Source organism: Mycosarcoma maydis, chromosome 14, assembly GCF_000328475.2.
Source record: "Mycosarcoma maydis chromosome 14, whole genome shotgun sequence".
Classification (NCBI taxonomy): domain Eukaryota; kingdom Fungi; phylum Basidiomycota; class Ustilaginomycetes; order Ustilaginales; genus Mycosarcoma; species Mycosarcoma maydis.
The window spans coordinates 177,576-203,435 of record NC_026491.1 but is presented as its reverse complement, the minus strand read 5'-3'; the positions used below and the strand labels follow the sequence as shown (position 1 = coordinate 203,435).

General features: G+C 52.7%; 7 protein-coding genes across 7 annotated transcripts; 4 read left to right on the top strand and 3 right to left on the bottom strand.

The window, feature by feature from the left end:
• Nucleotides 1-83: 83 nt before the first annotated feature.
• Nucleotides 84-1,598, top strand: UMAG_04362 (uncharacterized protein; the record flags this gene model as incomplete). The annotated part of the gene is made up of 1 exon (XM_011392767.1): nt 84-1,598. The coding sequence occupies one exon, from the start codon at nt 84-86 to the stop codon at nt 1,596-1,598; it is 1,515 nt and encodes a 504-aa protein (XP_011391069.1).
• A 140-nt stretch (nt 1,599-1,738) lies between these two features.
• UMAG_04361 (uncharacterized protein) lies at nt 1,739-3,967 on the bottom strand (the record flags this gene model as incomplete). Its single annotated transcript, XM_011392766.1, has 1 exon — nt 1,739-3,967. One exon carries the CDS (start codon nt 3,965-3,967, stop codon nt 1,739-1,741), a length of 2,229 nt encoding a protein of 742 aa, XP_011391068.1.
• An 813-nt stretch (nt 3,968-4,780) lies between these two features.
• UMAG_11147 (uncharacterized protein) lies at nt 4,781-7,807 on the bottom strand (the record flags this gene model as incomplete). The annotated part of the gene is made up of 1 exon (XM_011392888.1): nt 4,781-7,807. One exon carries the CDS (start codon nt 7,805-7,807, stop codon nt 4,781-4,783), a length of 3,027 nt encoding a protein of 1,008 aa, XP_011391190.1.
• A 2,091-nt stretch (nt 7,808-9,898) lies between these two features.
• On the top strand, nt 9,899-10,177 carry UMAG_11146 (uncharacterized protein; the record flags this gene model as incomplete). The annotated part of the gene is made up of 1 exon (XM_011392887.1): nt 9,899-10,177. The coding sequence occupies one exon, from the start codon at nt 9,899-9,901 to the stop codon at nt 10,175-10,177; it is 279 nt and encodes a 92-aa protein (XP_011391189.1).
• Nucleotides 10,178-15,362: 5,185 nt separating this feature from the next.
• Nucleotides 15,363-19,039, top strand: UMAG_12262 (uncharacterized protein; the record flags this gene model as incomplete). The annotated part of the gene is made up of 2 exons (XM_011392909.1): nt 15,363-15,505; nt 17,347-19,039. The coding sequence occupies 2 exons, from the start codon at nt 15,363-15,365 to the stop codon at nt 19,037-19,039; spliced, it is 1,836 nt and encodes a 611-aa protein (XP_011391211.1).
• A 1,155-nt stretch (nt 19,040-20,194) lies between these two features.
• UMAG_04358 (uncharacterized protein) lies at nt 20,195-21,886 on the bottom strand (the record flags this gene model as incomplete). Its single annotated transcript, XM_011392765.1, has 1 exon — nt 20,195-21,886. The coding sequence occupies one exon, from the start codon at nt 21,884-21,886 to the stop codon at nt 20,195-20,197; it is 1,692 nt and encodes a 563-aa protein (XP_011391067.1).
• Nucleotides 21,887-23,838: 1,952 nt separating this feature from the next.
• UMAG_04357 (uncharacterized protein) lies at nt 23,839-25,647 on the top strand (the record flags this gene model as incomplete). Its single annotated transcript, XM_011392764.1, has 1 exon — nt 23,839-25,647. One exon carries the CDS (start codon nt 23,839-23,841, stop codon nt 25,645-25,647), a length of 1,809 nt encoding a protein of 602 aa, XP_011391066.1.
• Between the last annotated feature and the right edge of the window lie 213 nt (nt 25,648-25,860).

Below are 25,860 nucleotides of genomic sequence, written 5' to 3'. Positions count from 1 at the left end.
GATCGCCCATCTCGCTTCACGCTATCAATCTTTTGTTGGACCACCTGTCTCAACCGGCGCTGCAATAGCCCATCTCGGAACCAATGTTGGAAGTACACCTGTCTAGCCACAGCCCCGTCTTTATCGGCCTCACATTCATCCTTCTCGTCGCTCTCGTCCTGGCAAAACACAGACTCGCCTCAAAAGCTGCACCAAGCGGACCTCCTCCATTGCCACCTCTCGTCGACGCTCCCTCCTCCGACCCATACAACGTTCGCGACACATTCCTGCACCGTCGATCCCGCTACGGCAATGTCTTTCGCGCTATCGAACCGCACGGTGCAACCGTAACCTACATCGGCGACGCGCTCACCATCAAAGACATCATCGACCGACCGGATGCATTCGACATCTCATCCTTGCACACCGCAGCTGCACCCATGTGGAACATTTCGAACCCCGCCGGCGTGTGGTTTGCGCACACGGGTGGGCAGGCAACTCTTCAGCACAGCTCGCATCTCCTCTCCGGAGCTAGGCTCGCTTCTTTGCAGCAGAGATTCGTTTGCGCCCTCTCGAAGCAGTTTGATGCACTCGAGCCTGGTCACAAAGGAGACCTTTTCGCTTTGGCTAGCGAAACCTTTTTCCAGGCGACTGTGGAGGCGCTTTTCACTCCGACCTTCCCCCCGGGACAGTACACCGAGTTTCTACGATGGGATGCGGAGCTGGATCAGTTTTGCATGGCGTGCCCCTCTCCACGCGCGGTTCAGTCAAGAGATCGCTTTTACAACCTGGTTCTGCAGCAGATCGACCAACACCTGTCCGAATGCTCGTTGCAGGTGCGCGAACAGTTGCACAACGTTGAACGTGAACACGGGCAGACGCACGCGGACGCCGTCGGCGTGGTCTTGAGGACTGCCTGGTTGGGGTCCACCCAGTCACCCTTGAGTGGCGCTTGGTTGCTCTGCATCCTCTCGCGCCAGCCTACCAAAGTGGCGCGCATTCGAGCCGAGTTGCAACAACTCAAGCAGAAGCTTGCGGTGCACGACGTAGAAGAGATTGTCGCCAACCCCGACTTGCTGAAAGCCGAAAACTTGCCTCTCCTGGACCACCTCGTACAAGAGCTCCTTCGAGTTTACAGCGCGCAGAGCGTCCCTCGGCTATGCCTCAAAGATACCGTAGTTCGCGCTATGGTCGGTCCCGGACGAGTCAGGCTTTTCCAACTCAAGCAAGGCGACATACTTCGACTGCTCTTCTGGAACGTCCACGATGCCACCCTCAACTTACAATGGTGGCCAGAGTCGCAAGGCAAAGGCGAAAAATTCAGAGGAACGCTCCAAACATTTGACGAGTCACGCTTCGATCGAGTTCCGAAACCGGCCATGGTCAAGTTGGACAGCAACGAGGCGGTGAGGACCTGGACGCCATTTGGGTACGGCTCCAGGGTGTGCCCGGGCAGGTATTGGGCTGTGGCCGAGGTCAAAGCCTTCATCCTATTGTTCTTACATAGGTTTGAGCTCGAGGGTGCGGTGGCAGAGCCGCCGAGACCGGATCCAAAGAGGTGGGTTGGCGTCATGCATCCCTTGGATGCTATGCCTGCCACACTCAAGGCTCGAAGCTAATAGTAATGCTCGCTCCTTGTCTCGCATACACACATACTCGCACAATAACTAAGCACAATCCGTGATGTCTTAAAGTTGCTGCAGTTGCAAGTGCAAATGTTATTCATCATCCCACCTTGTATCTATTTACGACGTTGCTTTCAGCCTTTCTTCTCCTCTGCTTCCGCTGCAGCCTTGAGCCGGTTCCTCTCCTTCTTACCCAATCTCTTCTTGCCCGGCTTATCCTCTCCATCGGCTGTCTTGGATGTGTTTCCGTAGACATCCTTTCTGAACTGGCCCAGCTTCTTGCCCAGATCCATCGGTCGATTCTTACCCCTCCTGTACGGTTGCAGATTCTTCAACCCAACAACGCTATTCAGCTGTTCGTCATCTGCCAACAGAATGTCAACCGCCGACATGCCGTAGTCGGCGGGTGCTACCTGCGTGTACTTGAATCGCGTGGGGAGGTCACCGATCATGTCTTCGTAGTCCAGGTTGTAGTACGAGTCGATCATTTCCTTGGCCATGGCTTTCTTATCCGACGAAGAGGACGGGGTGGGTGCGACCGTGTCGGCATCCATGGCCGAAACATCGACACCGTTAGCGCCGGCTTCGGCGTCCGAGTCCGAGTCATCATCGCCGTTGGCCGTGCTGGACGATTTCGAAAGAGCAGCTTTGAGTTTTTTCTTGAGCTTCTTACGTTCCTTCTTGCTCAGCTTGTTGTCGGCGAGTCGCGCGCGCAATGCGGCTTCTTTCGATCCAGCAGCCGCACTACCTTGACCATCCACAGCATCGCCGTCTTGCATGAAATCAGCGTCCATCTCGATCGTATGCTCATCATCCGCATGACTCTGCTTGTTCTTCTTGTTCTTCTTGCTCGAAGATGGGGTAGCAGCCTCGTGATCAGCAATGATGTCGTCGATGTTGATGTCATCATCCCAGCTCGGCTTCTCGTCGTCTTGCTCTCCGTAGTACTGATCGCCAAATGCCTTTTGCATCGCTTGGTCGTGCGCGTCCGGATCAAAGTCTGCTTCCAGATCCAGATTGTCGAGATCGACGCCACTCGATCCAGTCACCTCGCGAAGCTTCTTGAGTTTATCGACAATCTCTTGCCTCTTGAGGTTCTTTAGTCGCGAGAGTTCCTGCATCTTGAGTCGCTTCTCTTCTTCTTTGCGTGCTGTACGCTCTTCTCGCTTACGCTTACGCGTGTTGTCCTCACGACGTGCCGAGTCCTTGGGCGTACGCGAGTATGTGGGGATGGTGAGCGACTCGGGTCCTTGCTCGAAGCGGAAGTTGTAGGCGGTCTCGAAAGCATCAGCCATCGAATCGAAAGATGCCTCGGATTCGAGCTCGGCAGCTTCTGCCTCCCAGTCACGACCGTATGCATGATCTGTGGCGACTCGGTTGTTGCCCGCGTTTCCCTCGGCAGCGTGTCCATCATCTTTGCTCTTCAAATTAGCCTTGGTGAGTCGAGGTTTGACCGGCCGTGCCTCGTCGGCAGACTTGTCAATCCAGCCACGATTTAGGATGTAGTTGAGCAGAAAGTCTTCGTTTTTCTTTTCGTCGTTATCGGCGTCGGCGAGAACAGAAGTGGACGCGGATGCTTGGTGAGGCTGATTGTGGCGGATGGCTTGGCGAATGGTCTCTTCGTCCGCATTTGGTCCAAGCGATGCGATGACCGCGTTTCGATAGGAAGAGGAAGCATCGCCATTTTGAGCTTCGGACCGTTTGACAAACAGATCGTCTTGATCGTCAATGCCAGCATGAAAGGCTTGCGAGACCTCCTTGCGCAACTCTTCCTGTTCCTGAGCAAACGGCATTGGGCCATCCTCGTCGTGATCCAAGATGCCTTTTACACGATCGCTCATGGTCGCCTCTGCCAAAGCCTCAGCAGGGTTGTCTGTCGTCTCGATCAACTCCTGCACCCTTTGCCTCTGGTAGTCTTGCAGAGTGACCTTCTTTTCTTTTTTCGTGGTGCCTGCCTTTTTGGGAGCCACCGAAGACGAGCCAGACAGCCGCGCGGCTCGTTCGGCTGCTTCGGCCTCTTGCGCAAAGATGTCGGTGTTGGAATCATACAGAGCCGCATCCTTGTTACGAATACGCTGAAGAGTGCGGAAGATGGCAGCATCTACATTGGCATTGACCTGATCTCCGTCCTCGTCCTCGGTCACGTCGCTCTCTGAATCAGTTTCCGAATCTTGGTCGTCGGAAGCGAGCGCATCTTTGCCATACTTTGCTTCGAGCTGGTGAATCTCGGCGCGCTGCTTGTTGTGCAGATACCGCTCGGCAAACTCTTTGTTGATGGTGAAATGGTTGAGCGATTCTTCGGGTCGCGTTCGAATGTCGAGCTTTGCGCTCGATGAGTCACTAGACTCGCCAAAAAGATCCATGTTTGAACCACGTTGCCTACTCAACTGCAAGCAGCAGAATGAGCCCAATGATATGAGGCTTCTGAAGCGCTATCTGCCGAGGAGTGTCGAGGGTATATGTGCACCACAGTCCGAATCCTGAATGGTTGGCGTCATTCAGGATTATGCTCGGAGCGTTCACCAACGCTCAATTGTCGTAAATTGCAACGAGAAACTTTTTTTCTCTTTTGCAACTTTTCAGGCTTCGGGAGTCGGCGTCACAGAGCTCTCATGTAACGGTGGACCACGCACCACGCACCATGCACCACGCACACTCGTGACTCGTCATACGCGTGACTCGTGACTCGTGACTCGTGACTCTTTGGCTCTGTTACATTTCGACCATTCACAAAGGTCGCATTTCTCCACGTTCGATCCACGTCTCGTGCATCACGCATCGTGCATGTTCCACGTCGTGTGTGTCGTGTTTCACAGTCGTGAGTTGGTGGTTCAGCTCCAGCGATGTTATCATGACCAATCTGCCAATGGCGGATGGATCGCCCTCGCAGTCCGTGATCCGCGGGCTCATAGCTGTCGACTCGGTGGCCAGTGAAGACGCATGATGCCGCACAGACAATTCGAGCGTAAGAGAAACGAAAGAAACCCTGTTGTATGGAATGCTGAAAGAATCAATATGACGATCGAGGTCGAGTGGGTTGTCGGAAGACCTACAGGATGAAAGAACGAGAACGACGACATGACTAGAAATGTTCTAAGTAGGTGGAAAGAGCGAGATTGAACCAACGAGAATGACGATGTGACTAGGAATGTTCGAAGTGACTGGAAAGAGAAAGATTAAAAGCTGCCACGCTGAGCACCGAGTTTGTTGAGAAGGTTGGAGCTAAGCTTCTTGGAGAGAACGTGGCCTGCCGAAGGTCTTCTCGACTGGAGTTGCAAAGCAGGCTGCAAGCCCTGGTGTTCACTGTGATGTTCTGCAGACACCGGCGCTTGATTGCCGAAGTAGGGCTCACTTACCTCAGCCGGGTGCTCAAGCACTGGAGGGGACCCTGCAGGTGTAGCCGTGGCGAGTTGCGACAGAGGGCTTGGGCGATGGACAAACTCTTTGGCTGCCGGTTTAGCGGGCGTCACCTCGGAGCGTGGGCTGGGCACACGCGACGGTGTCGAGTAGCCAGACACACCGCCACCTGACTTAGGAGTGGCAAGCAGTGGCCGGCCACCCAGATCGACAGTGCTAGCTGCCGGCGAGACGTCATAGCTTGGCGATTGCGACGCTGAGTTGAAGTGGCTGCGGCTCTGGTACACATGTCGGTTGCTGGGCTGGGGAGCACCGAGTTTCTTCACCTCGTCTTCCGACAGCTCGACCGATCGAAGGTCCTCGTCGTTGGGCACGGTGAAGAACCTTCTCTGCGTCGGGATCTTTCGGTGAAGACCCTCTGGCCTCAAGGCCGGAGTCGCACCCTTCTTGAACTTGGCTGCAAGTGGAATGTCGACCGCCACCACGTGAGTAATTGAGTTCTCCCACATGCACGCCGCCATGACCGGCACCATCTCCTTGCTCTTGGACTTGCTGCCCTTGGCCATCACAGCCACTGCACGAGCCTCGGTCAGCTTGGTGATCGAGTCCCACAATGCAAGCGTCGCTGCTGCCTTGACCTCGTCGTATGAAGGCTCGAACGAGGTCGAGGCAGAGTCCATCTGCGGGAACAGAGTCGAGACGGGTACGGAAGGCATCTCGACGCGCTTGACGGTCACCTCGACAAAGAAGCCATACTCTCCGGTGCCAGTGCCTTCGCATGCACGGCAGCTGGACTTTAGGCTGCCATGGCAAGTGTTGCATTTAAGCACACCAGCACCTTGGCAACGACGACACCAGGCTTGTGCACGCGTCTTTTCACGACCTGTACCGCAGCACCAGAAACACTCGTCTGCTTTCTCCGCCTTGCAAGTGATGCAGGCGCCAAGTCCACTGCCGTCGCACTTGACACAGTGGGCATTTGTGCGAAGCGAAGTGAGCTCGATGGTCTTTTTCGACTTGCCTTTGATCTGCGCAACGTCGAGCTGTTCGTGTTGGATTTCCATCGACCATGGACTTGGCATGGGCGGGAGACGTCCAATTCCATGCGATGAAGGAGCAGAGGGATCCTGCTGTGACGGGTTCAACACTGTATGAACAAGCTTGTTGCTAGCATTGAGAGGGCCAAGGCGCTTCCACGATGCGGTACGCGATTCCATGACAACCATGGCCTTGATGAGCGAGAGGCGTTGCTTTGCACAGAATTTCACCTGGAGCGCTTCGCGTCGTGCCTGACGCTCCTCCTCGCTCGTCTCTTGCTTCTTGGTAGGCGGCAAGGGCTGACCGTCTTCGCCAAACTCACGCAGAGGAGCATCGCAGATGGATGGGTAGCGCGATACAACCATCTCGATGCAGTCTGCGGCAGTGAGACCGCGCTCTGGGAGCGTAGAAGCGCTGAAAGCGATATCTTGCGGTCCAAGTCGAGTGAAAGGCTTGTTGCTCTCAACATCGATGACAGGGTAGTTCAACGAGGGGCGCTTGTCGCTACGATGACTGGATTCGGAAGAGGGGGAAGACTCGATGTGCCAAGGCATCGCCCTCGCCTTTCCGGCCGCGCGACGCTGGTCATTGACGTCGTCGCTCAAGAGTTCGAGCTCGGAGCTGTTGCCGACGTCGCAGCGGCCATGGGAAGCTTGTGGGTAAACACGATCTTGAGAGCCTTGATTCTGCAGCAGATGCGTTTGAGATGGTTTGAAAGGAGAATCCAACCGGAAAGCTGATGGAGACGAGACCATAGATGTCGTCGATGACGCATGGACTGGCAGTGACGGATGATCCAAAGACCGCTCGGATGGCTGAGCAGAAGGTTCGTGGCGCCGATCATCTTCTGGAGACGACTCGAAGCGGTCGAAGCCGGGCTCAGGAGGTGTTCTGAGCTCGTCCTCGTGTGCATCGCTGGAGCTCGTGCCCGAAAGAAGACTAGCGGCCTGCGGCGAGTCCTTCAACGAGAAGGTCCTAGGTGTTGTTGGCTGCCGGTATTGAAGGGCATTGGCGTGAGAAGCGGGGTGCGTTGTTTCCGCAGAGGCGAGTCTCGAGATCAGCTGCGCATAGGAGTCTTCAATGGATAGATCCTGGTGCAACTCGTTGACTGCCTTGACTTCCAAGTGCTCGTTGGGATCCGAGTAGCCATCGGCGCGGTATGTGGGATGGTCTGTGTTGCTGCGTGTAAGCGCTTCGAGGTTCATTCTGATCGATCTTGAGAATTTGAGAGCGCCGAGATCTTTCAGATCTTCTTCGTCGACGTCGTCGTCGTTGTCGTCCAGGCATGTGCTGGACGAGTTGAGACGCAACGGTCCAAGACCAAAGACAGCTGCAGCTGGCTTCCTGCTAGCGTCGTCGTATGAGTCAGGAGATTGGTAATCGTCGAAAAAGGCGCAGTGGCCTTGGTAGTCGGCCGATGCCCTGTTCAGGGAAGAAGACGATATCCGGGAGGTAAAGGAGGAACCGGCCTCTGATGCGAGACTTTGGGTTCGATGCTTGTCAGAACCGCTGCGGGGAGATGAGACGGAGAAACCAGTAGTGCGGTATGGTTCAGCTGAGGCTGACAGATTTGGGGATCGAGAGGAGCTTGTTGTACCATCAAGATGGATGGAATTGTTGGCTGAAGGAGCCGAAGTATAGGGTGCAGGTGATAGACATGAAGTTGAAGGAGAAGCGCTGAAGGAGGAAGCAGCGCTAGTCAACGCATTCTTCGTATCGACCCTGCCGAGAGCAGAGGACCAATGCGCATGAAATGCCGACGGAGGATGTGCACGTAGGAAAGAAGCGTCTGTCGAGGAATCCCGCATGTTTGTCAATATGTTGGGCTTGAACAGAATGCCTGTGTCCAGCGTTGACGTTCAAATCTTGCAAATTCGCTGCCATGCAAGCGGCCCACGCAAATGCAGATCAATTGGAAGGAAGGGGATACAGCTGAGCTGGAGTGGTGACGACGGGACCGTGCTTTGCACCGTGTACGCCAGGAATATTTTTTTTGGCGGTGTAGGCGAAGCAGTGGGTTGCGTGCGTGATGGCAAGAACGGCGGCGAAAGTAACAATCTGTGTTGAGGTGTGGGGCAGATGCAAGGGGGTGTAGATGGAGCGAAAGGAAAGGGGTGGCGAGTAATAAGGAGGGCACAGGTGGGGGCAATGCTGGTGTCGAAACGACGGGAACACGACACTAGAGACTTCTATCGAGACGGTTGCAACACGCAACACGAGTTGAAGCTAGGTCGACAGGTGTGCGTCAAGCCGCAGTCAGAAGCGAGCAGCAATCGTGAATGTGGGCGTTGTCACCTGCAGTCAATTTAGGCAAAGAAGGCTGCGAGTTCGAGATCGTCACGCAAACCGTCGATGGCAAAGAGCGTTGCCTGCAAGGAAATTAAGCTTTGCGAAGATTGAAGACGATTTGTAGTGTAAAGATGCAAGCAGGAAGGGGGAATGGGGCTGTCAGGAGCGGACGTCTAGCTGACCAGCAAGCGAGTGTTTAAGAGATGTTTTATTTCATGCGACTCCACACGTCACACGAATGATTTCGAGGGTGCGGTTGCAGCAGATTGTGTAGCATACAGGCAGCAAAGCAGAAGTATCGTGAATGTGGGTGCAAATCTTTGCTCAAACCAGGTGCGAGAAAGCACCCGACGATCGAATCATTCACCATTAGCGTTACCAGCTGTCGTGTCGTCGGCGAAAGCTCAAAGGTGACCAAGGCGCAAGTTTGCGAATGGACGAGCGAGATGTAGTCTCTGAATAGCTCGGCTGAAAATTGCGGCAAGCGACAGGAGGGCTGGAGGCGAGACAAGGGGGTCGATGCCGGCCAGCAGAGAGTTGTGCAGCCATGCGTAGCATTGCAGCTGCAAGCACTGTGTGACAGTCACAGGCATGAGAGTGTGACGAGCTTCACGCTTTGATTAGAGATGGCCTTTGATGCTAAAGGCTGACGGAGCGACGCCCTACGTAGCTTAGAAACTAAAAAAGGAAACCAAACCATCTTTTCTTGGTGACCCATTTTTCCCGTCATAGGCGGCGCAACTCATGCCGTACAGCATGGCACCGGACAAACAATCGTGAATCACGACTTAGGCTGTCTCACTTTTTATTTTAAATAATCATTAATGTTTTGGAAGAAGACTCACTTGTTTCCGAAATTGAGACACCGGATCGATCATACTGTGATTCTACTGGATCGAGCTATACTTTACCGCTCAAGCATTCCTACAAAGCGCTCCGATTCGGCGAGTCAGCGTTTGTTAAAGAAGGACGCCGGGAATCATGTCCACAGCATCATTACCAAAATGGTGAAATATGACGTGGTTTGGTATTGGTGACCACCAAGCTTGATAGTTGGCTACTTGAGCGGGGAGGAGTCGAACGTCATTCTGTGCAATCAGGAAGCGACAATTGGCAAGCCTCATGTAAAGCTGATAAGCTTCGGTGGAATCAACTAGACTGAAATCTGAGGACACGAACCGAAACGGAACCGAGCTTACCCTGCCACTTTCATAAGGCAAGCGCATGATTAATCGAGATCAGTCGAGAATCTCGACCATGGCTTTTGTAGACTCAAGCAACGGTCAAGCAACGCTTGGTTATGTTCTAGACCCTGACTATGCGCGAGTTTGGTCTTTCTCTTGAGAGCCGAAAGGACTTCGATCGATGGTCAAAAGTTGAGCAGATCATTTTGCCCATGAAACACCTGTCACCTGATGAAACTTGAAATGATCGTGACCATGATCAACAGGTACCAAGAAGGACAGCGGCAAACGTAGTGTGCTCTATCGCCGCCTGCATTCAAAACTAATACGGTATAAAGTCGAAGCGTCACTTCTAGTTTTGTACAAAGAAAGATTGGTGACTGTACGTGAGTTATGGCTATCCAGTTTAGGTGCATCTTGACTAAAATGGACCGCGGCGCCGAACCAGCAGCACCTTTGTTCCAATGCTTTAATGATCTGCCTGCTGGAACACCGACAGAAAGCGCACGCGATATTCGCTTGTATAAGTTGGGCAATTCTGCGTCCTGGTCTGATGCAGTCAATGCCAGGCAGGTTTTAGCTCTAGGTGAGGGGCAAACTGCAAACGAGGAAGAAAAAGGGGCGTCTACTCAGGATGCTGTCCCGTTTCGCGCTCAATGGAACCAAAAAGAATCGTCTCTCTGGACGCCTTGTGGCAAGAAGTAGCAAGAATGCAGCAGAGAGCACCATTTCAAGCCCCTTCTTATGCGCAAGGCGCCAAAGAAAGCGTACGCGAAGGTCTGCCATGCGGCAATCACAATCGTGAATCGTGAATGCACTAGATCGGATGGATGTCAGCCTACACGCTGAATTGAATTATGTATTACTGTTAACTCCTTTCTTTGAATCAAATTCGTAGTCGCACCCAGATGCCCACTCATGACTCAGATCTGCACGAAGGGGCATCGCAATCTCGCGTCGGGCTTTGGTTATTGTTTGCGATCCACATGTTGGAATCTTCGATCAACCAGACGTTGCCGAGATGATCTTGTGCAAATTTGGCAGCACAACGTGGATCACAACAAGAAGCTGGGCCAAACACAAGACCTGCCTCATAGAAATTGTTCTGTTTCACAGCCTACTTATGGCTCTTGACTGAAGCCGAAGCCGGGACCTTTCGGAACCACGAGGCTACGAGAAATAGGGTGCGAAAACCAGTATTCTGCATCTGTACATGTCGATAATGCGTGGGAGAATATGCTCTTTTCGATCGTATTGGTACCAGCCTTTGCCAATCGGTTGACCAGAGCGTGATGATATACAGGACTTGCCTGGATCGCGTACGTCACTCTTGGCGTGTATCTCCAAGCTGTGATTTCAGAGAAGAGGGGCGAACAACACTAGTAATCCTTTGGTGCTACACTTCGAGACATGAAGAAAAAGCCATTCGTGTAGTGTCTCAGCTGACGCTTCGGGGCCCGCAGTGATCACGTTGAGCAAACCAGATTCTCTCGACATTCGAGGCAAATTATCGGTGAAGGACGATGGCCCGTGAATACGCAAATGGAATTACGCGGTTGAGTAAAGACACCGAGTTTGATCGGCGATGATTCGTCTTTCATCTCGATCGAAAGTTATAGGAAACTTCGCAAGTTTCAAAAACTCGTAACTAAATTGTAAAATCTTGACGAAGCTTTTTGCAAAAGGTTTGGAAAGCCTTGCCGCAGCGGGAAGTTGTGCACCAAGGAATAGAACCATTCAGAATTTTAAAGCGCAAACTTTGGAAGTCCGACCAGCATTGCTCGCTCTCGCACACAGATACCGTTTCGACAGAGTACTCACCCTGGGTTGGCAGCACACTTGCACTGAACATTGGCTGAGGAGTTCCGCTGTCAGGAGGCAGGAATGTTCTCTGCTTACGCTAAAAAGGGAAGGGGATGGTCAGATGAGCAAGGGCCACCTCGCAAGTGGAGTAGCGACTTTTAGAAGCAGCAGCCAAATTTCATGCGAGCAAAAGCTACCGCCGCGCGATGGCGCTGTGGGCGTGCAGCCACGTCCACATTCGAGAGGGCTGCGCGGGGCGCTGCACCCCGTCTTTTTCATGAGCTTGTTTCCCCCCTTGCTTTCTTGCTCCAACTTTTGTCCCACCTCCATGTCAAACTAGCCAATCGCCATCTCGTACCCAATAATGTCAAAATTTGTGCTTTTCAGTCGGTCAGAAACTCGTCTGCTTTACGCTGATCTCCGTGCAGACAAGACAAGAAAAGCAAAAAAGAATAAATAAAAAAACCCGACCTTGCTTTCACTCCGAAGCCCTGATCGGGTCCGGGGTCAGCTTTATTGTATATTTTGATCTCCGATCAATCTTTGGTGACGTAGTCGCGTCGGTCTTGGACGCGCGCCAGGACACTCAGTTGCCGAGCAGTTGTGACTTTCTGGATTTTCGCATAAAATTGAGGGTACATTTGACACACCTTTGAAACGACCCTTGTGCAAGCGCGCTTCACGCGTTGGCGTTGGCGTTGGCGTTGCGTTTGCATTTTGCATGTGTATAGCTCGCTTAGGAACGAGGCACACAATGAGTGTTACTATCAGAACTTGCACAGACTTTCGGCAAGAGCTACATTTGCTACTTGCTGGAGACGTCTCGATGAAAGTGTCTTCCGGGACTTGGGTCTTATCTCGGCACTTGTGCAGCGCGGCGTGTGCAAGAGAAAAGCGTATGGTTGTTCCATCTGCAGATATTGAAACTGAACTATTGACGGATAATGACTTTTCCCGATTCACTCTACAGTCTTTCCGCTTGGTCAGTCGTGAGTACCGTTGATTCAGGTCAAGCGAGGCGATCATTAATCCTTGGCTGAGACAGCCGGTCAACCGCATCTTTCTGGCGTAGCTCTTCGGACCGACGCAGGACCCTTTCAGGCGAGACACGGGATGCAGACAAAATGCTTACAGCGGTGTCATTACTGTGCATCGAGCGGTGCGCTTGCACGTGCGTCTGAACTGTTGAAGCAGCTCAACTAGCTATCGGGACCCAAGATGACCGCGTCAACCTCTGAATCAAGGTTGTAGTCCATCTTTCAGAACGCAAAGCAAGGGCTGTACTTGAGAACCAGCACAGGCATATTTTGTCATAAGTCTGCCTTTTTGACGCCCGCGAGGAATAAGCCAATCATCCGTCGACGGAAGACCACCGCGTTTTCAAAGCTCCTGTCTCTGACGGAATGCTGTACGTTCTGTATATGAGGTCAGATCCTGAGTTCGCCAACGTACTTGTCATCTTTTCTGCTCTTGTTGGCCCCAGTTCCGGCTTTGTTCTCAAGCAAAGTTGTCCCGGCTCTGTCTGATCCGAAACGGGTTGCCATGGGATCCTGCAGTAGCTCTTTTTTCTGACTCGCCTCTGAAAATATAGGCAGGTGTATGTTGCTACGACCCGATCAAGGCAAGCAAATATACGGTCTCGTCCAGCTCGAATCAAATTCAGCGGTCTCTCACAACGCCGACAATGCCAAAGGCAATTGCGCTATTGGCGCCCACGTCCATACTTTCCCACACTACGGCTGATTGTTAGCGGCTTACAACTGAATGGTTGCTTGACTTCGAGACATATCAAGTCGTTGGTAAATCCCTAGAGCTGAGCAACGAGTATCAGAAGTTTGGTTTTGCGAGCGAGACGTCATGGTTTCAGACTATTCTATTCGATCCGATTGCTAGCGCAATGGCCCTTCTCACGTTTCTCGATTGCCTGTGGCTCTGGTTGGTAGCTCAATATTGGGTCATTGGTGCCCGGCTTTGAAATCGCTTTCGGAACTGTCTAACCGGACAGAAGATGCCGCGAGCCGCCCAGACAAGGACCGGACAGCTTCTCTTTTGTTTCAACGAGCGTGAATCTTGTTAGAAACATAAGCTAAAACGGAAAACTTGACACCAGGCGCTGCATGTTACCACCAAAAAGGCCGCGCTCCAACAGAGAATTGAAGGGTCACTAGACAAGAGCCGAATGTACTGAATAACCATGCGCAGTTCTTTCTAACCGCCCGATCGTCTTGTTATGCATATTGTTTATGATATGACGACGGGGGGATTAAACGCCAAGTGTTGAGCACAATCTGTCCGTGTTCTTGGCTCCAACAGCCAATGAGAATACTCGATCCCGCACGTAGTTTGACAATAGTCAAGTGCCATCCGTTGTTGCTCTCCTAGCCGTTGAAGCTCAAGCCGACAAATATCAACATGATAAGATTAGAGAGCAAGCCAAATCTGGTGCGACCGCGTGCCAGTTCAGAGCATACTTTTTGGACCCAACATCAGGAACTGAAAAAAGGTAAAGGGTCTCCACAATAAAGGCGGCTAGACACGGCAAGTGCGGGAGGAAGCAGAACAAACAGAAATGCTGAGGTACTGCGCACACGCTGCCGATCCAAACAAAATCCGAAGCGCGCCGTGCGCTCCGACTTTTTCTTTCCTGGCAAATCTTTTCCCACCTGCACGGCCCTGCGCCCTTACGCCAGGTCTGCTTTCTGCCTCCACGCTTGTCTCTCGTTTAAGTATTTCCACTCTTAAAGTTTTTTTTTATAAGTTAACTTATTGTCTTGAAGTTCATCAGTCTTTTTATTTATTTTTCCCTTCTCTTTTCGTTTAGAGAAGCTGTAAGCCTGGGTTTTGATTGCACGTAGCCTTTGATTTCAGCAAATTCTGAAGTTCATCGTGATTGACTCAGATTCACGATTTGTGGTGGTGGGCGGGAGCAAGACTTGACTAGTAAAGGAGGTACTGGCTTTGCTCGCTAAATTTCTTGGCCCCTGCCGCTCATTCGTATCCTTTCAGATTTGCAGGGTTGTTCGCACTCGCAATTGGCGAAAGGGCGTTCAGCCCCCGCCTCCTGTTGCATAGATGAGGCGAATGGCCAACACAGAGAATGGGCCAGTTGAGGTAAAGTTTGCCGACCACTCGAAGTTAGTCAGCGCCTCGTTGTGTCTTACTATCCGGTCGTAAAATCCTTTTGCTGCTACCACAGCCATAGCCGCAACGACTAACCTGCTCTGCATTCTCCCTCACCAACCTCAACACGGTTGACTGAAAGTGGCCAGTCCTCGACTTGCCTTGCTTGCGAAGCCCCTGCGTCCTTATTACCCTTTGGTGCTAGTTGGCTATCCGAGCTAACTTGCAAAGAGCTTGTAAACGTCTTGACCGCCAAGATGCTTTGCTCTGCAGGTACAGCTCTGACTTTTGACTGTATCGGCTTTGTTCGTTGAGACAAGCGCCTCGCACAAAAATTAAAACAATAAACAAATTTTAGGGCCCTTATCCGCCTGCGAGCATCTGCATCTGTGACGATCTTAAACGTACTCGATTGCCTGAGCCCGTCCGTCCCGGCAAGTTCTTATATCCCAAGCTCGTCTTTCTCATCCTACCTCGTCCACCCCATACCCCATTCCAGATCCTTCATCTTCATCTCCATCTCTCTCTCACTCTCTCACTCTCTCTCTCTCTCTCTCTCACACACACACACACACACACGCGCGCGCGCCCTATTCCTTAGCAAAGCGAACATCTATCTTCCAACCCACATCGAGTTCATCTTTCGAACATTCGGTTCGGTTCCCATCGTTGCATATCTCCGTCCCATCTTCTTGCGCCTGCAAAAAGCTTTTGAACATCCGTACCATCGAGCGGAACTTTGGACCTGCAAATACGTGTCTGATACTCGTTGCTGCTGACAAGTTAACCTGGCGCGCTCACGAAAGATCACATCAACGCTGATTCGTGCACAAGAGGGCATTCTTGCTTAGCAGTGCTTCGGCTATTTTACCAAGAGAAGATCCACAGGCGCCCTGCCGCCGAATAGCCTGTTTGAGCCTTCCTTTGATCCGGACAATCTTGACGAGTTCGTTCATCAACGTCCAACATGGCCCCACAAATCCTCACTTCGATCTATCCGCCTCTGCCCAAGGCAAGCTATTCCAACATCTTTGACTATGTCAGCTCGGAATCCGAATCGTCGCTCGCTGGCAAGGTCCAATTTGTCCGCCAGGATGGGAAACAGTTCACGTAAGTAGTTGGTCTCGACGTTTCTACTGTTGTTCCCTTCGGTTTCGATGGTATGTCTACTTGTCTTTTCTTGACATTGCACTGGCTGTCGCTGCTGGTCGCGCAGGGACAGAAACAGAGCATGCTGGCTTGCCTGGACAGCTTTTAGCAGCGAGCAGCGTTGCAACTTGGATCCCTAGGCTCATATCCTATGTCCAAGACCCCTACTCGCTCTGCACCTTTGCCTAGGTAGCTCAGCTATCGTCTATTGTTTGCCGAGTGTAGATGACAATATCTCTGGCAGAGCAGGCTGTTTGTGGCGGACATTGAAATTTCGTCGTGTCCTCGAGTGGAAATTTTTCGGACTCTTGCACGTCCCGTCTTTATCGGAACGCCTAGATTCAGCCCTCGGTTTGCTACGAAACAATGTAAGCGCAGACTCCATGGACTCTACCTATACGAGCTTACTGTCGTCATGTGTTTTCGCAGCGGAACGATCAGCTTGAAGGTGTCCAACAGATGAGCGATGGCTTGTTTGTTGGCATACAAAGCGGAGGCGGCAATGTTGCTTGCTGCACAGCCGATGCACAGCGGCATGTGTGAGTACCAGTTGACGTTGCGTCTGGCGCTGATGTGCCGAAGAGTGGGCTTGGGAGACAGCGCTTTTTACGCCTGAGCACCCACTTGATGCTTCCAGCTGACGCTGTTGTTCATCACTGGCTGTTCGACGGTTTCTCTCGCTTTTGTCCGTTCAGGATAGCATCTACCAAAGCTCGTCTGAATCGCGGAAAGCGTCACATCACTTCTGCTTTGTCGGAATTTTTGGTGACTTCTTTCAGTGTGGCTGTCAAACGCTGCTCTGCTGTTGCTCGACATTCCATGGCGCACCTGATCACTTTCCCACCACAAGTCTGTTGCCTCGTTATCTCTGCGATCGCCGATATTGCGACGGCAATCACAAAAGATGATGGATTGTCCGGTTCTCTGGAGCGACAAAGCAGCGTTTTTGCTTCAGGCGGTCTCTTTGTGGGTTCTATGCAGATCAAAGCGGTGTGAATCGTAGAGACCAACGCCGAATCCTCTGCTCAGGATCGCTTGATCTGTTCGTCTTTGCCTCCTCTCGCTTCGGGCGGGCTCCTGGCGCTTGACCAGTGTGTTGGAATGGGCTTAAGAGTGCAGCCGCGTCGTTTTTTCGGATTCTTCGACTCGATTTTCAAACTCGTTAGAATTGGAAAAGCGGCTGCGCGCTGTGGACGCATGAATTTGCCTCACGGATATCCGACAACAGCTGACTGGCGCCGCTCGACTTAGGCGAAGATGGCTGATCGGCATTCACAGCGCGGTTCCACTCAGCGAGTGCTGTGTATACAGTACATACAGTACAGTGCAGAGAACATGCTCAATTTCCATCTTCTTTTGCCTTCCGCTCGAGTCGAGAATGGTCAAGATGACGTCGCGCTTGTCGCTCTTCATCGACACACCTGCCTTCATGCGGTCCTGTTCGCTTGCCGTGCAAAACATGGCTAGGTTGGCGATGGGACATGTCATACTTCTAAAGACTCTATCGAGGCTGTGAGGCTACCCTCTAACGAGATTGGTTGCTCGTGCTGGCGTAGCGATTTTGGGGTTGCAATGATTGCGATGCAATTTGTGCTCTATACTGACTGACCTCGAAACTTTTTCCCATACGTCGTTTTCAATTTCACGTTGAATGCTGACCCTCGAATTTGTCATGTTATCGTTTGATTGGACCCTCTTTTTTTCCCATCTTACCCGATTTGCACCTGGTCCCCGATTCCACATTGACCACGATTCAAATCGCTCTGTCGTTGGCGTATCTGAACCTTCGACGATGCTAACAGACATGGTGAGGTGGTCCGCGAAGCACGCCGCCTGGCCTGGACTTTGAGGCACAAGCTTGGCTTGCAGCCGCGTCAACGCATCGGTGTAATTTCGCCCAACCACACCATGTACCCGATCTTTGTCTTTGCAGCAGAGGTCGCTGGGCTTGTCACTGCTCCCGTTAACCCGGCTTTGACGGTTGGCGAGCTCGCCAAGTCGCTCCAGCAGGCCTCGGTGGACATTGTTCTTAGTCACCCCTCGTGTCAAGATAATGTCCGCGCTGCATGGGAGCAGGCCAAGATCGCCATGGGTCGACCCATCGCCACCTCTTCTTCGGACGCCGTAAGCGACGGTCTGTTTATGTTTGACGATGCTGACGAGCTTGTTGTTGGAAAGCACGGTGAGCCTGACATTCGCGCTCAGATGACTGACAACCTGCTCGAGTCGTACCGCGTCGAGGATCCTGCCACCGAGACGGCCTTCATCATGTTTTCGTCTGGCACTTCGGGCTCAGCCAAGGGTGTCGAAATCACCCACTCGAACGTCATTCACAGTGTCATGGCCCTGGTCGCCACGCACGATGACTACTTTGGCCAGAAGGATGTTCAAGTCGGCTTTTTGCCCTTCTACCACATTTTTGGCTTGATCAAGCTCATGCACCACCCCTTCTACCTCGGTATGAAGATTGTTGTCTTGCCCAAGTTCAGCCTTGACCTGTTTTGCGAAAAGATCCAGGAGCACCGTGCTACGGCCTCGTTGGTGGTTCCTCCGGTGCTTTTGCAACTTGCAAAGAGCCCTGTTCCCGAGAACTACGACATGTCGAGTCTCAAGTGCGTTCAGTGCGGTGCTGCTCCCCTCTCGGCCGAGCTGTTTGAGCTGCTCGAGAAGCGATACCCTGGCATGGTGGTGCTCAACGGATACGGACTCACCGAGTCACTCCCTTCGGTGATTTGCTCTGGACCTAAGGAGCTGCCCAACTCGAAGGGTGCTGCTGGCCGAATCGCTCCCGGTGTCGAAGTACGTCTTGTCTCGGAGGAGGGCCACGACGTTGGTCAAGAGCAGGGTCGGGAGGGTGTTCCCGGTGAGGTGTGGCTGCGTGGCCCCACCATCATGAAGGGCTACCTCGACAATGAAGAAGCGACGCGCGAGGCCTTCACGGCTGATGGATGGTTCAAGACCGGAGACGTTGCCGTGATGCGCAACACCGAGATCTTTATTGTCGATCGTATCAAGGATCTGATCAAGTTCAAAGGCTTCCAGGTCTCACCTGCTGAGCTCGAGGCTGTGATCACGAGCCATCCCGAGGTCGCCGATGTTGCCGTCTTTGGCGTCTGGTGTCCCGCTCAGATGACCGAGGTGCCGCGTGCTTGCATCGTGCCGAGGAACTTGGAGCTGCTCAACCAGCCCGAGGAATGTATGGAGCTGGAGAAGCGCGTGCGCTCGCACATGGAGAAGCTTGTTGCTGCGCACAAGAAGATTCGTGGTGGCATTGAGTGGGTTGCCACGATCCCCAAGTCGCCCTCGGGCAAGATCTTGAGGAGGCTGTTGCGTGACGAGGCTGCTCGAGCGGCTGTCAAGGCCGACAAGAAGAACCAATTGCGATCTACGTTGGTCATCACGCTCTCGGCCACCAACACCAGCAAAAGCAACAAAGACGAGGAAGAGTCGAGGGAAACCATTTTCTCTCCCGTTTCGCCTGTTGCTGCTGCCTGATGAGCCGTGTTGGCCTCTTCTATTGCACGTCTTGTCGTCATCCCTCTGTATCGCATCTGTTTATTGTCTGTCACACTCTTTTTTTTCATGATCTTGCATCCCTTTGTTTCGGACATTTGTGTTTCTGCTTTGTTGTAGTATTTTCACTTGGGTGTGTGGTAATCGACTTTGTTTCTGTTGCATGAAGAGACGGATCGTGTATGCTTGAGGTGATCGTGTATTGTCTATTGAAGCTAGCAGATCCCATGTCCTGTCCGCTTGGATGTTCAGATAGAACGTGGTGTAGTCGAGTCACGAGTTGAGAATAATCACAAATTAAAGGTGAAAACCCGTGATAATTTTTGGCAGTCGTGAGTCTTGTTGAAGGGAAGAAAATGGCGAAAAGATCGCTTCCTTCTCTGGACCTGAAACTACATACAAAATGAGCATCTTTGTGAATTGCTCGTCCTTGCAAGTCGACTCAGGATAGCGAAACCTACAGCGAGAATCATTCTCCCCTTGCAACATTCTGCAAAGCCTTGGGAAGCTTGATGCTTGAACGTATGCTATGCGGTAAGAGTCCCGCGACACGGGACGACCATGCTTGATTTACCGTCCTGCCTTTGCTCTGTGTGAGACGTGGCTTATGTGGCTTTCTGTGGTATGCACTTGCGTAGGCGAGGGCGATCTTAGCTTCACTTTCGATCGTTCGCGCGGCGACATGGCCGACAGGGTCTAGGCCGACGATTGCCTCTTGAACTAGTTGTGAGTGATGTGTTTCAGGATCACACATCAGAAGAGCTAGCATGCAGCAAGACAGACATGACGCTTCTACTGGAAACAGCCGACGAGCGGCGTTGAATCTACACGTTCGGTGAAGCAAGCATGTGCTTGTGCGGCACGCGCTACTCGATCGAGGCTGCCCATGCCTCGTTGTATCTCGACTATCGCGAGTGGCATGTGCGAGCCCAACTCGTCGCCAAAGTGAGATAAGACCAATGGCCATCTTTACCAAACGTGAATCGAGCAACGCATGTCGAGGCACAGAGAGAAGACTAAGCGATACGACGATTGTGGTGGCTGCGCACCGACCAAGCAGAGTCAAATGGTGAATGACGAAAGATGAATTGCAAAGAAAACCCAAGGCGCGAGTCGCGAGAGAAACTATACTAGACGCTAAACGCGGATCCACTTGAAAAGCCAATTGGAGAACCAGAGGGTGGTGTCATCTACGAGCCTAGAATAAGCATCTACCAGGAGGGCTGTCGAAGGGATGAGGACGAGGAAGAGCACAGCCAGAATAGCCGCCTGGCTTGTCCAGCCGAGCGACGTAGTGAGGTGGTGCCATACGAGGCTGCCCAAGCTGAGCATGAGAGTTCCAGAAATCAGCGAGATACTGAACGCCCATCGGCCGAGGTACACCAACGGACGACTGCTGAGCAGACGCTGTACACGCGGAAACAGCTCCACCAGATAGAGCAGGCCCGTGGCGAGCAGCCAGTTGTCGTATCTCGGATAAGCAACCGATGCTGGGTCCGTGCTGTAGTTGAGCTTGCCCGTGTGGCCATCCACATGCGCGATGATCTCGTTGTTCGCATCGGCGGGCAAGCCGGCGATCCAGAGATACTTGAACATGACACCGAGAAGCACAAAGAGCAAACCGGGAACATAGGCGGGCAGAGACCGCACGCCGGCCCGGTCCAGAGGGATGCGTCCGCGCGGCAGCAGTTGGCGGTACACAGTCGCCCATTCAGCCAGCAAGAGGCCGGTGAGCGTGTACCAGCTGAAACGACCCACCCAAGCCGTAGTGAGGATGAGCAGGATCATACCCAAGTTCTTGTATCGCAAAACGGTGAAGGGCAGAGTGAACGCCAAGATAATCATCACGTACGTCTGTTGGAACAGCACAGGAACGATCCAGAGCGTTCCGCTGGGTGGGATGAAGCTCGTCGCTCGCGCCGTTTTAAAGTAGAGCGGAGTGGACATGAAGAACAGTAACGAGTTGAAGTACTCGAGCGCCGACTTCCATTGTACGGGAGGCCGAGCTAGCTGATTTTCCAACGCGCTTGAGAGCGCAGGTGCGTATCGGAATCCGTTGACGGCAACGACGAGCGAAACAAGCGCCAACGTGACTGCCATGGGGAAAATGAATCGGAAAGGGCGCTTGAATGCGGCTCCTGCCAGTGGGACAGCCTGTCTGCGCTCGATGAAAGTCTGCAGACTCGCACGTCCAGACAAGATGATAAAGAATGCTGCTTGCAACTCGCCATCAAACAGCAGGGGTGACAAGACCTTGCGCAGAATCGACTGCCAGCCAGGCGCTCGCTCGACAAAGGCTGCGGGGTAAACGCCGTCTATGTCGCGATCCGCTACGATGGCGGGGGCAAAAATACGGAAAAACGTCCAAAGAAGGACTTGAATCCCTAGTATACCGCGCAGACCTTCGAGGTAGGCGAGTCGCCTGGAGCGTGGGCGACCTTGGTCGTTGCTCTGATCTTGGGTGAATGCATTGGCTGTGAGACCAAAGACATCGGCAGGTTTGAGGACGAGGTAGCCACGATCGTCGTAGGTGCAATCGGATGTCTGGGATTTAAACGCATCCGTTTCCGACTTTGCGTTGGTTTTGTAACCGTTGGACAGATGACGTCGAACCGTGACGTCTTGGTTATTTGCACAAGTCTTGAGCGGTTCAGTCGAAGCGTTTTGTGGGCCAACAGAGATGTTGTCTTGTGCTGCGGGACCAGGTGTGGATGCCATTGCGGATAGCTGCTGTTGGACATGCTCAGCTGAGCCGCGACCACTTTTGGCAAGGCGCAACGACTTGCGCGTGGCAGGTAGCTCTGCGCTGAGCGAATAACGGGATGCCATGGTTGTCGCTATCGAGAGGAGTGATGACTGTGTTGATCGTGGTCGGGAAACAAAGTGTGGAAAACGTTGCAACGATCAAAGTGGTAAGAGGATCAACTTGCAAGTGGAGACATTTGTGATGAACGCACAAAGTTTCGAGACCCTGTGCAAGTTTGGAAGCGACAGAAATCACGGCCTAGCACCAAGTAAGGCGTTGACGGTTCTGGTTTCAACGGCAAAAGCAGCCTCCACGCCTGGTTGCAGCTCACATGTTCGGTTCACGATGCTTGCGGCAGCTTTGACGCACATAGCGCTCGCGGTGAGAAAGATGAGAGCCAAAGTGGGCTAACACGCGTGCAAGCATGCATGTAGGTAGGGGGGTTGACCTTGCGAGCGCTCGACTAGTCCAGCTCGGCAGCCGCATAAAAGCTCCAACGTGGAAATACAGTAAAAAAGACTGTTGTCTGCGAATCTGTTTGTAAGTTTCTCGATGCAAAACATCCAGCATCATCTGTCTCGTCTGTATGACCGACCCGAACACCGGCAATGGTTTGCTCTAGCCAGCGGCGTACATTTGGCCGAGTAAAGTGAGCCAAGGCAAATGTACAGACGACACACGAGACATGACGCACGTAAGCCCGAAATTGCGTCGACAGCGTAAGCATAACTGACACGAAATTTTCTGGGTGAGAGGGAAAGCTCGGGTGCAACTGTCACACGCGCAGGAATCACGAATCATCGAGCCGCGTTACTCGTCGGCTACTCTTGAGTGTGAATCAGCGGTACCATTCACGATTTGTGATTCGTGAATCTTTTCTGTGTCAGGATCTGGCTGAAATTTGAAAATTATCATCGATTTATTTTTATCAATAGAATAAAAAAGACCAAACCCTATCTGTTATAAAAATACAAACCGGTGAATTATTAATAAATTTGGCGTTCGACAAACACGAAAGTAGGCGCAATGCTCGTCCTCGCTTGTCTGTAGTCGCACAACTCTCAACAACCAACTCACAACTGCGCCTTGCACGTCGCTAGCTCGCTCGTCTGGCTGCTTCGTAATCGTGAATGCTGTGGACATCTCTATCATCACACAATTCGTCATTCACAGATTCGTACTCACCACTGCCGTGTGTCACTCTGTGACTGCAGTGAGCCTGATCATCCATTCACGATTCTCGCACAATAGAGTCGCCTCACGCACACCAAAATTCATGCTCATGTTGGAGCAAAAGATATGCGGCTCCTACTCGAATCGACGAGATCTCGTTCTGCGCAACCGTAAATCGTCAATCGTCAATCGTCAATCGTGGATCATGGATCATGAATCATGAATCGAGATCGAGTGCGCTTGTCTGTCTCCTTCGCAGTTCCGCGGCCTGCGTCAGTTATCAAAAGACACCGATGCAACCGCCAAGCTTTGAGATCTTGTCAAAAAAAGTTGCAAAGCCGAGATTGTTGACCATAGCAGCCGAGAAGATTTTCTACAGTACACTGTACAGTGCGATCAATCACCCACCAAAGGCCTTGCTCTCATGTCTTTGCAGCCTCATTTTCCCTGCGTGTGAATCACTCGAGCAACCGCGGAACGTTCAAATTCGAGCCAGCACGTCCCAAATGACGCCGGATTGCCGCGCTACTGTGATTGTATTCACGATTGTTCTTCATCATAGATACGACTCAACGTGCTCTCCTCCACCCTTGGTGCGTCTGGAACGTGTTATCCGACGCAGACGCGCTGCACAAAGGGTCTTGCCGAGTGCATCAGCAAGCCGCTTTAGCCCCATTTCCCTTCCAAGTCCGTCTACAGCTACGCATCCGCCATCTTGCTCGGCTTTGCTCCATCACTAGCCTTCGTCTTCCACTGCGTTTGACTGTTGATATTCAAGCAAAAAAGAACGCATTTCACACAAGGATCCTCGAGGCAGCCACACAACTTTCGAGGAAAGACAGCAGCAACAAACTCGCTCGGCATGTCGCACACATATGGCCGCGGTGGCGAGTCAGACTCGTACATGGACAAGCCCATGCTGCCAATCACTCACTCGCCTACAACACCACCGCCACCTTCCGGACGTCGCAAGAACAAAGCTTGCGCTTGGTGGAGTAAACAATCCCGTTCTCGCAAAATCATCCTGATTGCACTCGTTTCGATCGCCCTACTTGCGCTTATCCTCGGTCTTGCATTAGGCCTCACCATCGGCAGGCCGTCCAAAGAAGATTCAAATCCTTCTGCCGACTATGTGCCTACAACCATCTCTGGCGACCGATCGTCCTTGCTTCAACATGGCTACTGGTACACTGCCCCTCGCAATGGCACCAACTTCAACTGGACATCCGCCAACCCGCAGCTAGGCACTTACAGGAGCGACAGTCAGGGCGTTGATATCATCATTGATACCGCCGAAACTTTCCAACCCATCGATGGCTTTGGTGGCGCCATGACCGATGCCTCCGCTTTCCTGCTGAGCCGGCTCAAGACCAAGGAAGCGCGCCTCTACAACAGAGTGATGGATTTCATGTTTAGCAATGCTACCGGTGTCAGTGTCACGCGAGTCACAATGGGAGCAAGCGACTTTTCTGTCAACCAAGAGTATAGCTACATTTCACAACCACCCGCGTTTGCACAAGCGGTAGATCAGCTCAATGATCCCAATGCCCTCTTGAACGGTTTCAGCATCCAAGGCACCCAGAGCAGCCAGTACACGATTCCTGTACTGCTGGATGCCAGGAAGCGCAATCCTAACCTCAAGGTGATCCTCAGTCCCTGGAGCCCGCCGGCCTTTATGAAGTCGAACAATGCCATGAATGGAGGCATGCTTCGTTCTGGCTTCATCGGCGTATTGGCGCAATACTATGCGCAAACGGCAGAGGCCTTCATGCGCGCAGGCGTTGAGCCTTGGGCTATGACGCTGCAGAATGAACCTTCGCACGTCGCCACCTACCCGTCCATGGGCATGGACTCCACTACGCAGGCGCAGCTCGCGGTTGCTCTCAAGGATGCCTTGGCACAGCGTGGATTGTCGCGAGTCCAAGTGTGGGCTCACGACGACAACTATGCGCGCTGGCAGAGCGCTGCAGACATTGTCAACGCCAATGCCTCTGCTATCGACGCCATCGCCTTCCACTGTTACCGCGGCGATCCTGAGCAAATTTCACAATTCGAACAAGCGCTTCAAAACGACGTGTCCAAGAACGTCCACCTGACTGAATGCACTGGCACTGGTAACCCCGCCAATAGATGGGCAGGTATCCAAGGCTGGTTGAACAACGTCTACTGGCCTGTGAGCATCGTTAACGCTCGAAGTGTCGTTCAATGGAACTTGGCGCTAGACAACGGTTACGGTCCACATCTCGAATCGTCCTACTGCAGTTCGTGCACCGGATCGCTCACCCTCTCCTCGCCCTCGCACCCGGCAAATCCGTACGTCGACTTCAACGACCAGATCTACCTCACCTCGCACTTCTCCGCCGCCACTACTGACCTCACCAACGTGGGTGGCGGACAAGCGGTCCGCGTCCAGGCTAGCCAAGGAACCCTCTATTCGTTAGATCAGGACGACTGGCAGTGTTTGCAATGGCTGGCTTACGCTGCACCTTTGAACAGCAGCAGCTTGCAGCGCGCGAACACAGGTGCAAATGCGGCGGCAACGAGGAGGATCGGGTTGGTGATCGCGAACACATGCCAGCAGACCAAGAATGTCGTGGTTTCCAGCGACGGCAGGCGTACCACACTGCCTGTCCAGCAAGGATTGACGAGTTTTGTCTGGACTGCACCGTGAGGTGCCGCGACGAGTCAAGATGGATACGCTCGATTTGGATTCACGATGCTTTCGAGTGGCGAGTGTGGATCGCCGTTGCCTGCCTGGTGAAGCTCACTAACCCAGTGTCACTTCAAAAGAGTCGGCTTCGGCTTCAATCGTGAATCACAATGTAGATTCTAACAAACCAGCATACGTTCCGGCATACCTTCCGTGCTCCACGCTCACATTGTG